The 14,188-nt window shown below is 56.5% G+C and overlaps 1 protein-coding gene across 1 annotated transcript in view; it reads right to left on the reverse strand.

Annotated features, from left to right (window-relative positions):
* CLPB (ClpB family mitochondrial disaggregase) overlaps positions 1-14,188 on the reverse strand; it is a 94,081-nt gene that overhangs the window by 19,922 nt on the left and 59,971 nt on the right. Inside the window, 2 exon segments of the mRNA XM_074152671.1 lie at positions 7,625-7,739; positions 13,855-13,952. Of these exon segments, the coding sequence (XP_074008772.1) occupies positions 7,625-7,739; positions 13,855-13,952 (213 nt within the window).

Raw genomic sequence — 14,188 nt, forward strand, 5'->3', positions numbered from 1 at the left:
GGCCATGGCCGTGGAAGGCTCTTCTCACAAACCCACGGCCATGGGAGGTTCTTCTCACAACCACAGGTCTTATGGCCACAACCATGGGAGGGTCTTCTTACAACCCCAGGTCTTGTGCCCACAGCCACGGGAGGGTCTTCTCACAACCACAGGTCTTGTGCCCATAGAAGGGTCTTCTCACAACCCCAGATCTTCTGGCCACTGCCATGGAAGGCTCTTCTCTAAACCCCAAGGCCATGGGAGGGTCTTCTCACAACCCCAGGTCTTGCGGCCATGGGAGGTTCTTCTCACAACCCCATGGTCATGGAAGGCTCTTCTCACAACCCCAAGCCTTGTGGCCACAGCCATGGAAGGCTCTTCTCACAACCTGAGGTCTTCTGGCCACTGCCATGGAAGGCTCTTCTCACAACCCCATGGCCATGGGAGGGTCTTCTCACAACCCCAGGTCTTGTGGCCATGGCCGTGGGAGGGTCTCCTCACGACCCAGGTCTTGTGGCCATGGGAGACTCTTCTCACAACCCCACTTTCATGGAAGGCTCTTCTCACAACCTCACAGCCATGGAGGGCCCTTCTCACAACCCCGCAGCCATGGAAGGCTCTTCTCACAACCCCAGGTCTTGTGGCCATGGCCATGGAAGGCTCTTCCAGCTTGGCCAACACAGTTTGGCTCCAGCAAGAGGAGCACAGATGCCATCCTGGGACAGGGCAGGACATCAGGGCCTGTCTGAAGGATGGAAAACTCATCCAGGAGCGTATCAACCTTGGGGTTTGCACCTGCAAAGCGGCCACCGGCCACGCTGATGGCTCTCCATCCATAAGCCCAGTGAGAAACGGGTGCTGTGGCTCTTGGAGAGCGCCGTAGCGGCGGGGAGGGCAGAAATAAAGAGATAAAAGGAGGGAGGTCACACCGTCTCGCTGAAATCTCATTAAGACGTTGGGATCCAGCGTCCGAGCGAAGGGGCCGGCGATGACGCCCGGGCCTTCTTCTTCGGAGCCTTCTCCTTCCTCGCACGCCGGGTTCTCGCTTTATTTTCACCATCCGTAACGGCGTGACGGTGGCGCGGTGTCTCCGAGAGGCCCTTCCAGCCGGCGATTGAACTGATAAATTCACTGTATTACTTTACACAAATCAATACCCCAGCAGTTATCGGGGCTTTGATGTGACCGAAATTGGTTTCAGCCAATTTGTGAGCGTAATAAATGTCCATTTATCAAATCAATTCATTCGGCGGCCCCTCCTTCCCTCCCGCCGCCCGGGTTGAGGGTACCAGGGGGTGATGTCCCCCCCCCCCCCCCCAGCTCCGTGCCATCGCTCTATCCCGTATCCCGGCTCCTCCTGGACCCCCCAAAAAACCACCGGGGGAGGTGGGAGAGGATGAACCTCAAACCAGACCAAAGCTCTTCCCTTCCTGAACCCTGACCCAACTCCCGGGTAACGATGCCGAAACACAGGCCTTGGAAAGGACCCGACCTTGTCCAAAATAAACCCAATTCCCTTCGGATCAGGGCAGGGTGATATTTTTGCCCCCACCCCGTCCTCTCCCCTGTTCCTTCAGCTTTGGAACGTCAACCAGTTTCAAGCCCGTGGGCTCAAAATGTGTGACTTGGTAATTAAAAAGTAGATTTCCCGCGCTGCCCTTTATTCCAAACCTCTGCCCTGAAAAATAAAACAAGGATTCTCCTTCCTCTCCCCTTCTCCAACTTTGGGAAAAGCCGTAACAGGTGACTTCAATCCAAAAAGTTTGGAAAACCAGCAGCGGGAGGTGGAGTTTGTGAACACCCCCCCGCCTCAGCCTGGGAAACTCCGTGTCTCCGCGTTATTTCTCCGGCGTAATATTGAGGACGGGAGATTACACACCCAAAAAAGATAGATATTCTCAAAAAAAACTCCCTCCTTGGGTTGATAACCCCAGAGGGGGGAAGGTTTCTCTCCGTGTCCCCGCTTCCTCCCCGGGTTCCTCTGCATCCTCCGGCAAAAAGGCCAAGGAAACCGGTACCAAACTGGGGCGCAAGATGGTGGTTTCTGAGAGCGCCCCGAAAACGCCATCCCCCCCCCCCCCCCCCCCCCCCTCGCCCCCGTCCTCCCGAGCCTTTTCCCTGCTTCCTTCTCCTCATCCGGTCGCCGCATCCCGGCTCCGGCAGAGGAACGAGCCGCCTCTTCCTTTCTCACCTGCCACGAGGAGGGAACGTTTCATTTTGGATTTCCTTAAAATCCAAGCAAAACGCCGGCAAGAGGGGGAGCATCGTCCCGTCGCCTCCTCCCGATCCCGGAGCCCTCGGAGACGCCTTCCTTAATTAGTTTAATCACCCACCAACCTTTTAACAGCCCTGTCCTGTCTGTGTAGGGGGACAGAGAGGAGCGGGGCTCGGATATAAAGGACAGAGGGGTTTTTTTTTTTTCCCCTCTCTCTCGGGAGGGGGGGGAATCTCCGTGGGAGCATCCCGGTCCCTCCCCGTCACCTCCCCGGAGCGCGTGTTCCCCTTCCGTATCATCATCCCAGCCCCTCCGGAGAGCGGATCCCGCAGCGAGCGAGGGGGTTAAAAGGGATTTATTCAATTAAGGCGGGGGGGGGGGGGGGTTATAAATTAAAAGGGATGGGGGAAATCTGGGGGACGTGGCACGCGGCGAAGTGCCCGAGCCAGGACGGGGGGGCACGCGGAAAAAGAGGCAGCAAAACCAGCCAGGAATGAAATAAATCCCAAAAAACCAAAATAGAGATGGGGGGGGAAGGGAAGTGCTTGAAAAAGGGGAAATAAATAAATAAATAAATAAATAAAAAAGTCTCCCGTCTCTAAATCCCGAAAGAAACTCCCCAAAACGGGGCGGAATGGGGAAGGGGGGAGGAGGGGGACGGAGATGCTCCTGCCGCTCGGTGGCCTGATATCCCGAGGCTGCGGGGTGGGAGGAGGGAGGGGGGGGGGGGGGAAAGGCGGGGGGGCATCATCGAGCCCCTTCTCGATAATTCAATAAAGAGAAGGCTCCATAAAAGCAGGCGCTTTTAATGGGCAGAAACACCACCTGTGTCAGAAACAGGCGCTGCCCATTAATCACCGCTTCCCAATTAGCCGGCTTTTCCACCCCCGCACACCCCCCCCACCCCAAACCCTGGGGGCGCAGCCGCTTTGGGAAGGCGGAAGGGTTGGCTCCTTCCAGGGGGGGCTCCTCTTTGTCGCCCAACATCCATACTTGGGGGGGGCGGGTATTTATGGGGTGTATTTCCCCCCCCCCCACACCTCAGCCCCCTCTTAACCCCCCTCTCCCATTTTTTCCAGCCCCCCTTAAACCCTCTCTCCCATTTTTTCCAGCCCCCTCTTAACCCCACTCTCCCATTTTTCCAGTTCCCTCTTAATCCCCCTCTCCCATTTTTCCAGCCCCCCCTTAATCCCCCTCTCCCATTTTTCCAGTTCCCTCTTAACCCCCCTCTCCCATTTTTTCCAGCCCCCTCTTAACCCCCCTCTCCCATTTTTTCCAGCCCCCTCTTAACCCCCCCTCCCATTTTTCCAGTTCCCTCTTAACCCCCCGCTCCCATTTTTCCAGCTCCCTCTTAACCCCCCTCTCCCATTTTTTCCAGCCCCCTCTTAACCCCCCTCTCCCATTTTTCCAGCTCCCTCTTAACCCCCCTCTCCCATTTTTTCCAGCCCCCCTTAACCCCCCTCTCCCATTTTTTCCAGCCCCCTCTTAACCCCCCTCTCCCATTTTTCCAGCTCCCTCTTAACCCCCCTCTCCCATTTTTCCAGCCCCCCTTAAACCCTCTCTCCCATTTTTTCCAGCCCCTCTTAACCCCCCTCTCCCATTTTTCCAGCCCCCCTTAAACCCTCTCTCCCATTTTTTCCAGCCCCTCTTAACCCCCCTCTCCCATTTTTTCCAGCCCCCTCTTAACCCCCCTCTCCCATTTTTCCAGCCCCCTCTTAACCCCCCTCTCCCATTTTTTCCAGCCCGTAACTGGGGACGCACGGAACGGCTGGAGGAGGAATTTTTTTTAACGGGATCCCGAGTTTTTGGGTGGGCAAATCCCAGCCAACCCGGCTTGACAGAGCCGCCATTTCCCGACGCCCTTTTAGGCTCCGGCAGGAAATAAAGGTGATTTTTGGGAAGGAAAACCACCCGGCACAACTCATTTCTCTTTTCCCTCCGACGGTCCGTCGCCCGGGATGGATGGAGACAGGTCCTGGGGGGTGGGGGGGGGGGAAGGAAAAGGGGTGGCTCGGAGCCGGAGGTGGTGGTGGGGGGGATGGATGGATGCAATTCCTGGCTCTTTGCCGGGATCTGCAGGGATGATGCTGCCAAAATCGTGGCGGCGCAAGAAAAACACCGGGGGGGGGGGGGGGCAGGAGAAAAAAGAGGCATCGTCCCCCTCCGCTCCACAGATGACACCCCCCCCCGCCCCCAACTTCGTCTCAAAGAGCCTAATTGACGGGACCTAAACGAAGTTGTTACGCTCGGAGCGACTCCGCTCATCCCAAAATCGTTTGGGGATTTTTTTGGGACTCCTTAAAAGCGGAGTTTTCCCACCCCCTCATCCCGCCCCCCCCACCAGCTCCATCCCTCGCTCTGAGGGGTTTCTCCTCCACTTGTAGGGTTCCCCCGCAGCCACCAGAGGCCAGGCTCCTCCTCTGTTCCCCTGCCCTTCTTTAATTTATTTTTGGGGGTTTTTTTTTTTAATTTTTAAAGGGTGGTTCGGGACCGAGTTTTCCGCCCCCAAAAAACCCCCAAGAGAAATTCATAGATTCATAGATTGGTCCAGGCCGGAAGGGACCTCCAAAGGTCATCTAGTCCAACCTCCCCGCAGTCAGCAGGGACACCCCCAACTAGACCAGGTTGCCCAGGGCCTCGTCGAGCTTCACCTTGAATATCTCAAGGGAAGGGGCCTCAACCACCTCCCTGGGCAACCTGTTCCAGTGTTCCACCACCCTCACGGTAAAGAACTTTTTCCTAATATCCAATCTAAATCTGCTCTTCTCCAACTTAAAACCATTGCCCCTCGTCCTGTCACTGCAGCCTTTGGAAACAGACCCTCCCCAGCCTTCCTGTAGCCCCCCTCAGGTGCTGGAAGGCCGCTATGAGGTCTCCCCGGAGCCTCCTCTTCTCCAGGCTGAACAACCCCAGCTCCCTCAGCCTGTCCTCATAGCAGAGGTGCTCCAGCCCCCTGATCATTTTGGTGGCCCTCCTCTGAACCCGCTCCATCAGGTCCATGTCCTTTCTATATGGAGGGCTCCAGACCTGCACACAGTGCTCCAGGTGAGGTCTCACCAGAGCAGAGCAAAGTGGCAGAATCCCCTCTCTGGATCTGCTGGCAACACTTCTTTTGATGCAGCCCAGGATGGGATTGGCCTTCTGGGCTGCGAGAGCACATTGCCTGCTCATGTCCAGCTTCTCCTCCATCAGCACCCCCAAGTCCCTTTCCTCAGGGCTGCTTTCTAACGCCTCATCCCCCAGGCTGGATTTATACCGAGGATTGTTTCTTCCCAGGTGCAGAATCCTGCACTTGCTTTTGTTGAACCTCATGAGGTTCACCTGGGCCCACCTCTCCAGCCTGTCCAGGTCCCTCTGAATGACATCCCGTCCCTCTGGTGTATCGACAACACCACACAGCTTGGTGTCATAAATGGTCAAGGCATCGTGTTTTGAAATGTAGTCTCTTACGGAGGTGGCCTCCTGCGCCGTTTCCCTCTTGGGAGGGGATGGAGAGAGAGAGAGAGGACGGGTCCGTGTGTCCGTAGAATCACGGAATCGTGGAACGGCGGAGGTTGGGAGGGAACTTTGAGATCGTGGAGTCCAACCATCAACCCAACGCTGACCAACCCACCACTGACCCATGGCCCTCAGCACCACCTCTGCCCGGCTTTGAAATCCCTCCAGGGATGGCGACTCCACCACTGCCCTGGGCAGCCTCTGCCAAGGCTTCACAACCCTTTCCAGGAAGAAATTGTTCCCAAGCTCCATCCTAAACCTCCCCTGGGGCAACTTGAGGCCATTTCCTCTTGTCCCATCACCTGTTCCTTGGGAGAAGAGACCGACCCCCCCTGGCTACCCCCTCCTTTCAGGGAGTTGGAGAGAGCGAGAAGGTCTCCCCTCAGCCTCCTTTTCTCCAGGCTGAACACCCCCAGCTCCCTCAGAAGTTCTCCAGACCCTTCTCCTTGTGCTCCAGACCCCTCACCAGCTGCATTGACCTTCTCTGGACACGCTCCAGCCCCTCCAGGTCTTTCCTGTGGGGAGGGGCCCAAAACTGGCCCCAGCCCTCGAGATGGGGCCACCCCAGTGCCCAATCCAGAGGGACCACCACTGTTCCAGTCCCGCTGGCCACACTGGTCCTCCTACAGGAATGTTGGTGGCCTCCTTGGCCACCTGGGCACGCTGCTGGCTCACGTTCAGCCCCCGTCAACCAACACCCCCCAGGTCCTTTTCCGTGGGGCAGCTCCAGCCGCTCTTTTGGGTAAGGACTGACGGATACAGCGGGGAACGGAGAGGAACCAGGCTCCGACCTTCCTGGGAAATCAGGTTTTTGGGAGAGTTTGGGGCCATAAAAAGCAGCAAACGCTTCCTTTGACACCAGAAACTAAAGAGGGCACCGGGCGAAAAGGATCAGGAGGCAGATTTAAATTGAATTAAAGGGTCTACTTCTTCCCGGGCTGCGCAACTCCCTGCCAAAGGGTGACGGAGAGGCCGGATTTTATGCCAGATCCAAGGGAAAACGGGACAGATTCATGGAAGAAGAATCCCCCGAGGGCTGTGACGCAGCAAGAGGTCACTTCTGGTCGAGGGTAGAAAATTGTTAGGACTTTAGGGGAGGGGAGAGGGGAAAAACTCCGTATTTTGTCCTGCTAAAGCGCTGGTACCGGTGACAGGCCACTGGTTTGTCACCTCCTGTCTCCTCCTGGTCGGAAAAGGGTGGCCCCGTCTCATGGGCTTGGATTTTAGGTGGAAAGAAGTCCCCAAATCCGTAAGGGATAGGGAAAAATTCCCCAAAGGAGCCCCAGCGAGGGGCTTCTGTGGGTCAGGCTGCACGAAACTGCTCGTGGGTTGTAAGCGAGTGATTTTCTTAAGAGGAATCGTCCCGTAAATAGAAAGCTCCGTGTGGAAGCGTCACCACGTGCAGCTGAGACCCGTGTGCGGTCTCCAAGGAGCGTGGTGGGCAAAGGGGACAAGCTGGAACGGGGGAAATTCCATCTCCACGTGGGGAAAAACTTCCCTTTGAGGGTAACGGAGCCCTGGAAGAGGCTGCCCAGAGAGAGAGCGTGGAGTCTCCGGAGAGATTCAAAACCCCATCTCCAACCTCCTCTGGGTGACCTTGCTCTGACAGGGGGTTGGACTGGGAGGGGGGAGTCTCCAGGGGTCCCTGCCAACCCCTGCCAGGCTAGGATTTTGGGATTCTGGGATCTCAGTGACCGGCTTAGACCTTGGAGCCACCAGGTTTAGCCCATCTCAAATGAAAGGGCTCGTAGGGACCTTGCTCCTAAGCCTGAGATGAAACCACCCCGTGGTTCTGCCATGCTTGGAGAAGCCCCTTTGGGTGACGAGGAGCAAGTGTCCTCCCTCAGAGCCAAGAAATACCCCCTGGGGCCTCACCGTGAGACCCCCCAAACCTTGAGAACCCGCTCGGGGGAAGGATCGGGGGGGTCCTACCTGCTCCCACGGTGGCTATGGCGCTCTCCTGACCGATGATGTGCTCCTTCAGCCGCTGCTCTAGGGGAAACCTCCGGCGTTCCTCCACCTCCCTCCGGCGCTGCTCCTCCTGGAACTGCGGGAGGGAAGAAAACGGTGGGATCAAAGGCTTTTTGGAGCCACAACGGGAGAAACGGGGACGCACGTGGGGTTTTTTTCCCCCACCCCAGGACTGCAAAGCCCTGCCCGGGGATCTGGCTGCTTCCTGGCACTGGGAAAAAGGACACGGGTCCCATTTTTCCCCCAAGCAATGGCAGGGCTGGGCTGCAGAGGCTGAAGAAGCCCCCAGCTCTCACAGGGATGACAGTGACTCTGCCCACGTATGGTCACATCCAGGACACGCTCCGTGGAAGCCCTGAGAGATGCCTCAGAGGGGAGATGGGCTGGGGCAGCTCATGGAGCAGGGCCAGAGGAGGCCTTTCATCTTACAATTATGGAATGGTTTGGGTGGGAAGGGACCTTAAAGCCCATCCAGTGCCATCCACGGACACCTCCCACCAGAGCAGGTTGCTCCAAGCCCCCTCCAACCTGGCCTTGAACCCCTCCAGGGATGGGGCAGCCACAGCTTCTCTGGGCAACCTGGATCGGGGTCTCAACCCATCCATCCATCCATCCATCCATCCATCCATCCATCCTTCCTTCCATCCATCCATCCATCCATCCATCCATCCATCCATCTCCCCATCCATCCATCCATCCATCCATCCATCCATCCATCTCCTCATCCACCCATCTCCCCATCCATCCATCCATCCATCCATCTCCCCATCCATTCATCCATCCATCCATCCATCCATCCATCCATCCATCCATCCATTTCTTCCCCACATCTCATCTCCATCTCCCCTCTTTCAGTCTCAAACCCTTCCCCCTCCTCCTAGGGCTCCCCTCCCTCATCCAGAGTCCCTCCCCAGCTTTCCTGGAGCCCCCCCACCTTTAGGGACTGGAAGGGGCTCCAAGGTCTCCCCGGAGCCTTCTCTTCTCCAGGCTGAACCCCCCCAACTCTCTCAGCCTGTCCTCCCAGCAGAGGGGCTCCAGCCCTCCCAGCATCTCCGTGGCCTCCTCTGGCCCTGCTCCAACAGCTCCGTGTCCTTCTGCTGTTGGTGGCCCCAGAGCTGGAGGCAGCACTGGGGGGGGGTGTGTGTCTCCCCAGGGCAAAGCAGAGGGGCAGAATCCCCCCCCTCGCCCTCCAGAACATCCCGAGCAGAAAGCCACAGTGGGGGGAGCTCGGAAAAAGCACCGTAACTTGTTCTTTTTACCCATCCTGGTACTTTTTTTTACCCACCAAAGGGACTTTCTCCCTCCCCAGGGTTGGTTCTCCGTGGAGGGAGGGAGGAAGAGGGGGCTGCAGAAGAAGGGTGTCCCCTCCTGCTCCTCATCTCCCCGTAAACCCACGCCCACCGATCGATATCCTGACACCACCGATCGCCTCCTCTGCCCCTGGAGAAAGGCAGAAGGTGGCGGCAGGAGGGAGAACAGATTTCTCGAGATATAGAAGAAGACACAGATCTATGGCAGGAGCAGCGATTTCAGCCTGGGGGGGGGAGGTGGTACGTGGAGCCTGTGTGGGGGGACATCCCCGTGGACATGCCAGGAGTTATTGCTCCATATGAGCCATCACGGCTGGTGGCATCTCTCCGTTATGTCCGAGACTGATGGCACCAGCCAAAATTAGATTTTTTGCTATTTATTTAACTTTTTTCAGAGTCAGTGTGAGCCCAGGAAGCACCGACAGCCAGGCCGGGGTGGGAGGGGGTTCATCCTGCTGCCCCTCTGCTGGGAGGGGGGGCTGAGAGAGCTGGGGGGGTTCAGCCTGGAGAAGAGAAGGCTCCGGGGAGACCTTCGAGCCCCTTCCAGTCCCTAAAGGGGGGATCTCCAGGAAAGCTGGGGAGGGACTCTTGATGAGGGAGGGGAGCCATAGGATGATGGATGGATGAATGAATGGATGGGGAGATGGATGGATGGATAGATGAATGGATGGATGGACGGAGGGATGAGTGGATGGATGGATGGATGGATGGATGGATGGATGGACGGAGAGATGGATGGATGGGGAGATGAGTGGATGGATGGATGGGGAGATGGATGGATGGATGAATGGGTGAGTGGATGGATGGATGGATGGATAGATGGATGGATGGATGGATGGATGGATGGATGGATGGATGGATGGATGGAGAGAGGGATGGATGGGGAGATGGATGGATGGATGGATGGATGGATGGATGAGTGGATGGATGGATGGATGGAGAGAGGGATGGAGAGAGGGATGGATAGATGGATGGATGGGGAGATGGATGGATGGATGGATGGATGGATGGATTGAGACCCTGGCCCAGGTTGCCCAGAGAAGCTGTGGCTGCCCCATCCCTGGAGGGGTTCAAGGCCAGGTTGGACGGGGCTTGGAGCAACCTGCTCTGGTGGGACCTGGGTGGGCTTTAAGGTCCTTTCCCACCCAAACCCTTCTGTGATTCTATGACCCGGGTTTCTCTCCTGCCGGACGTTTTGATCCCATTTCCATTTGACCATGGATGGTGGTGAGGAATCCAGCAGCTGGAGCGAGCATCACCTTGCTCTCGTGGTGGTGACCCAGCTCCTGGGCTGAGAGGGACCCATGTGCAGTGCCAAAAGCCCGGGAGATGTTTAGTTTTTAATAACACATAATCACAGAACATGTCAGGGATGCCACTGAGCTACGGCAGCCTCCGGAGATCCAGAGAGGGTTTTTTTCTGTGGGAAAACACAGAATCACAGAATCACATGGGGTTGGAAGGGACCTCTGGAGATAATCTCCTCCAACCCCCTGCCAGAGCAGGTCCACCCAGAGCAGGTTGGACAGGAACATGTCCAGGTGGGGTTTGGAATGTCTTCAGAGATGGAGACTCCACCACCTCCCTGGGCAGCCTCTTCCAGGGCTCTGCCACCCTCACAGGAAAGAAGTTCCTCCTCATGTTGAGATGGAACTTCTTGTGCTCAAGTTTGTGCCCGTTCCCTCTTGTCCTGTCACTGGGCACCACTGGAAAAAGCCTGGCCCCATCCTCCTGACACCCACCCTTTAAGTATTTATAGGTGTTGATCAGATCCCCCCTCAGTCTTCTCTTCTCCAGACTAAAAAGACCCAAGTCCCTCAGCCTTTCCTCGTTAAGAGAGATGCTCCAGTCCTTCAGCATCTTTGTAGCCCTCTGCTGTACCCTCTCCAGCCATTCCCTGTCCTTCTGGAACTGGGGAGCCCAGAACTGGTCCCAGTGCTCCAGATGGGGCCTCCCCAGGGCAGAGCAGAGCGGGACGATGACCTCCCTCCACCTGCTGGTTACACTCTTCTTGATGCCCCCCAGGATGCCATTGGCCTTCTTGGCCACAAGGGCACGTTGGTGGCTCATGGTCATCCTGTTGTCCACCAGGACTCCCAGGTCTTTTTCCTCAGAGCTGCTCTCCAGCGGGTCACTCCCAACCTGTCCTGGTCCATGGGGTTATTCCTCCCCAGGTGCGGCACCCTACACTTGCCCTTGTTGAAGTTCCTCAGGTTCCTCTCTGCCCGACTCTCCAGCCTGTCCAGGGCTCGCTGGATGACAGGCACAGCTTTCCGGGCTTTTTGGGTTTAGAGAAAGCATAAAAACCCAACAACCCGAGGATGTGCTGGATGGAAGGAGCACCGGACCAGGCTTGAGCCCCAGGGAGGTGTCTGTTTCCTTTAGAAAGTCCATCCAAGGTGACTCGGTTTGACCGAGGGGACACGGGCTCCCGTTTGGGGGGGTCCCTCACTCCTCTCCTTCCCTGGGAAAAGGTCAACTGCATCCTCATCCTGGCTGAGACACTCCCTAAAATCCCTTTGGAAGCCGCTCCCGGAGCCAGGAGGGACCAGTGGATGGATCTTACTGGGCCCAGTACATGGGGGAAAGAGGAGCTGAGTGGCAAAGTGTGACATGGAAGAGCCGGCATCAGTCCTGGGGCTCCTTCTCCTCCCAGTTACACACCAAAGACACTGGTTTTGAGGGCGATTCCCCTCCTTTTAGCCCTAAATACACCCCAGCGTATCTATATTTTATATTTCACCCAAGTCTTCAGCAAACGTGAAGCAGCTCGAGAGTCCCCACCACCCGGCAAGTGTCGTTCAGCACAGGGGAAGGAAGGAACACGCGGAATTCTTCTTCTTCTTCTTGGTTTTTTTTTCAAAAGAATGAAGGCAATCAAAATAAATTAAAAATACATATGAAAACTCCTTGTTATTCTGTCACGGGGATATGTAAATAAAATCTATGGGCTGCGCCCGTCCCGTAATAGCCCTGCCAATTCATTCTCCGCCCGTGATTAAAATGAGCAATAAATTCTCAAAGACTCTCGGTGGGATGCGGAGACCGGGGTGGATGCGGCCCCCGGAGCACCCGATTCCACACCCCCCCCAGGGCACCATATTCATCACCGGCCGCCTTATGTTTTATATCCAAATACCATCATTTTCATGGGGAACATCTCCACAGATAGATATATTTCCCCTTCTCTCCTCCGTCTATTCGTTATAAAGCATAAAAACACAAGGCAGGTTTCTTTGCCGACGTCGGACTCTGGAGACCTTCTACCCGGCAGATAAATCCCTCCCCCTCCCCCCCAAACCTCCTTCTCCTGAAGGTTTCCAGGATTTTATTCTCAACTTTTCCTCCTCAAAACTTGCTGGGAGAGCTCTCCGAGCGAGCGAGCAGCGCTTTGGGGTAACAGGAGATGCCGTGGAGGCATCAGGGGAGTTCCAGGCTCTGGTTTTTCTTTGCCGTGATGGAGCACGGAGAAGCCAGGAGGAAAGACCGGTGTCTACTGGTCAGGATGGAGGTTTGGCACTGGGAAATATGGTCTGGAATTCCTGCTCCAGCATGGATTTCCCATGGTGAGCAGACACGGGAAGCAGCTTGACCGGAGACTCAAGGAGGGAGTTGGGTGAGGAACCTCATGAGTTGAGTTCAACCTCATGGAGTTCAACAAGGGCAAGTGCAGGGTGCTGCACCCGGGGAGGAATAACCCCATGGACCAGGACAGGTTGGGGACGACCTGCTGGAGAGCAGCTCTGAGGAAAAAGACCTGGGAGTCCTGGTGGCCAACAAGTTGGGGAAGAGCCAGTAACGTGCCCTGGTGGCCAAGAAGACCAATGGTCTCCCAGGGGGCATCAAGAAGACCATGGCCAGCAGGTGGAGGGAGGTCATCCTCCCCCTCTGCTCTGCACTGGGGAGGCTCCATCTGGAGCACTGGGACCAGTTCTGGGCTCCCCAGTTCCAGAAGGACAGGGAACTGCTGGAGAGGGTACAGCGGAGGCTGCGAGGATGATGAGGGACTGGAGCATCTCTCTGCTGAGGAAAGGCTGAGGGACCTGGGGCTGTTCAGCTGGAGAAGAGCAGACTGAGAGGGGACCTCATGGATGCTGAGCAAGAGCTAAAGGGTGGTGGGGGGAAGAGGATGGGGCCAGACTCTTCCCGGTGGTGGCCGGGGACAGGACGAGGGGCAACGGGCACAAACTGGGACACGGGAACCAATAATTGGTTTTTTCTCCTCAAAGAAGGCCTCCCACCCGGGGATTTTAAACCCTTGACATAGTCCGCAGATCCAATCCCCTGCTCCTCTGTCAATCCACTTACTCCTGGGGTTTCTCCTGGAACCACTACGGGAAATACGGTTCTTTTCCATCTTTAAAATACTTTAAACCAGCGGCTGACGATGGGGACAGGGAGGCTGAAGGCATTTCACAACCAGGCACCAGAAATCCCCGTCTTTTGCCCCAAACGGGTGCCGGTGAAGGCAGGGATCCCAGGATCGCAACTGGCCCCTGGATTCTCACACCCGGTTCTTTTGCCAGGGATTTCAGAAAATAGAGTAAAAAGCAACCCCCTGATTTTAGCCTATTTTTGCCAAGGGGTTATGGAAGAGGTTTCCTGGTGCTGAGCAGGTCCCTGCCGAGGGAGCGACCATGGAGGAGGAGGGCGCACAGCTAAAAATACAGCTAAAAAGCGGGGTTTTTTTTCCCCTTTTTTCATCATGTTATGAATTTATAGAGACTTTCGAAGAAGCGTGGAGGTGCAGGCGCGCTAAGGTGCTCCTCCGGGTCTTCTGGATGACCTTTAGGTCCCTTCCAACCCAAACCATTCTACGATTCTACGAGTCTTTCAGACCCCTCTCGCCGTGGGGAAGGACCCAGCGAGTCTCGGGCTCACCTTGGTCTCCGCCGCTCGTAGGAGGCCCAGGACCTCCCCTTCCCGGGCGTAATCCAGGGGCGTGTGGCCCATCTCGTTCTTCTGCAGGGGGTTAGCGCCTGGTGGAAGGAAGAAATGGATGAGATCAGGGGATGGGAGTTGAGTTGTGGAGCAGAAGGAGCATCTTGTCCTTCTCGTCCTACTTTGAGACCACACCTGGAGAACCATGTCCAGCTCCGGGGTCCTCAGCACAGGAGAGACACGGAGCTGTTGGAGCGGGGCCAGAGGAGGCCACGGAGATGCTGGGAGGGCTGGAGCCCCTCTGCTGGGAGGACAAGCTGAGAGAGTTGGGGGG

This window comes from Numenius arquata, chromosome 1 (genome assembly GCF_964106895.1).
Source record: "Numenius arquata chromosome 1, bNumArq3.hap1.1, whole genome shotgun sequence".
In the NCBI taxonomy this organism is placed as follows: Eukaryota; Metazoa; Chordata; class Aves; order Charadriiformes; family Scolopacidae; genus Numenius; species Numenius arquata.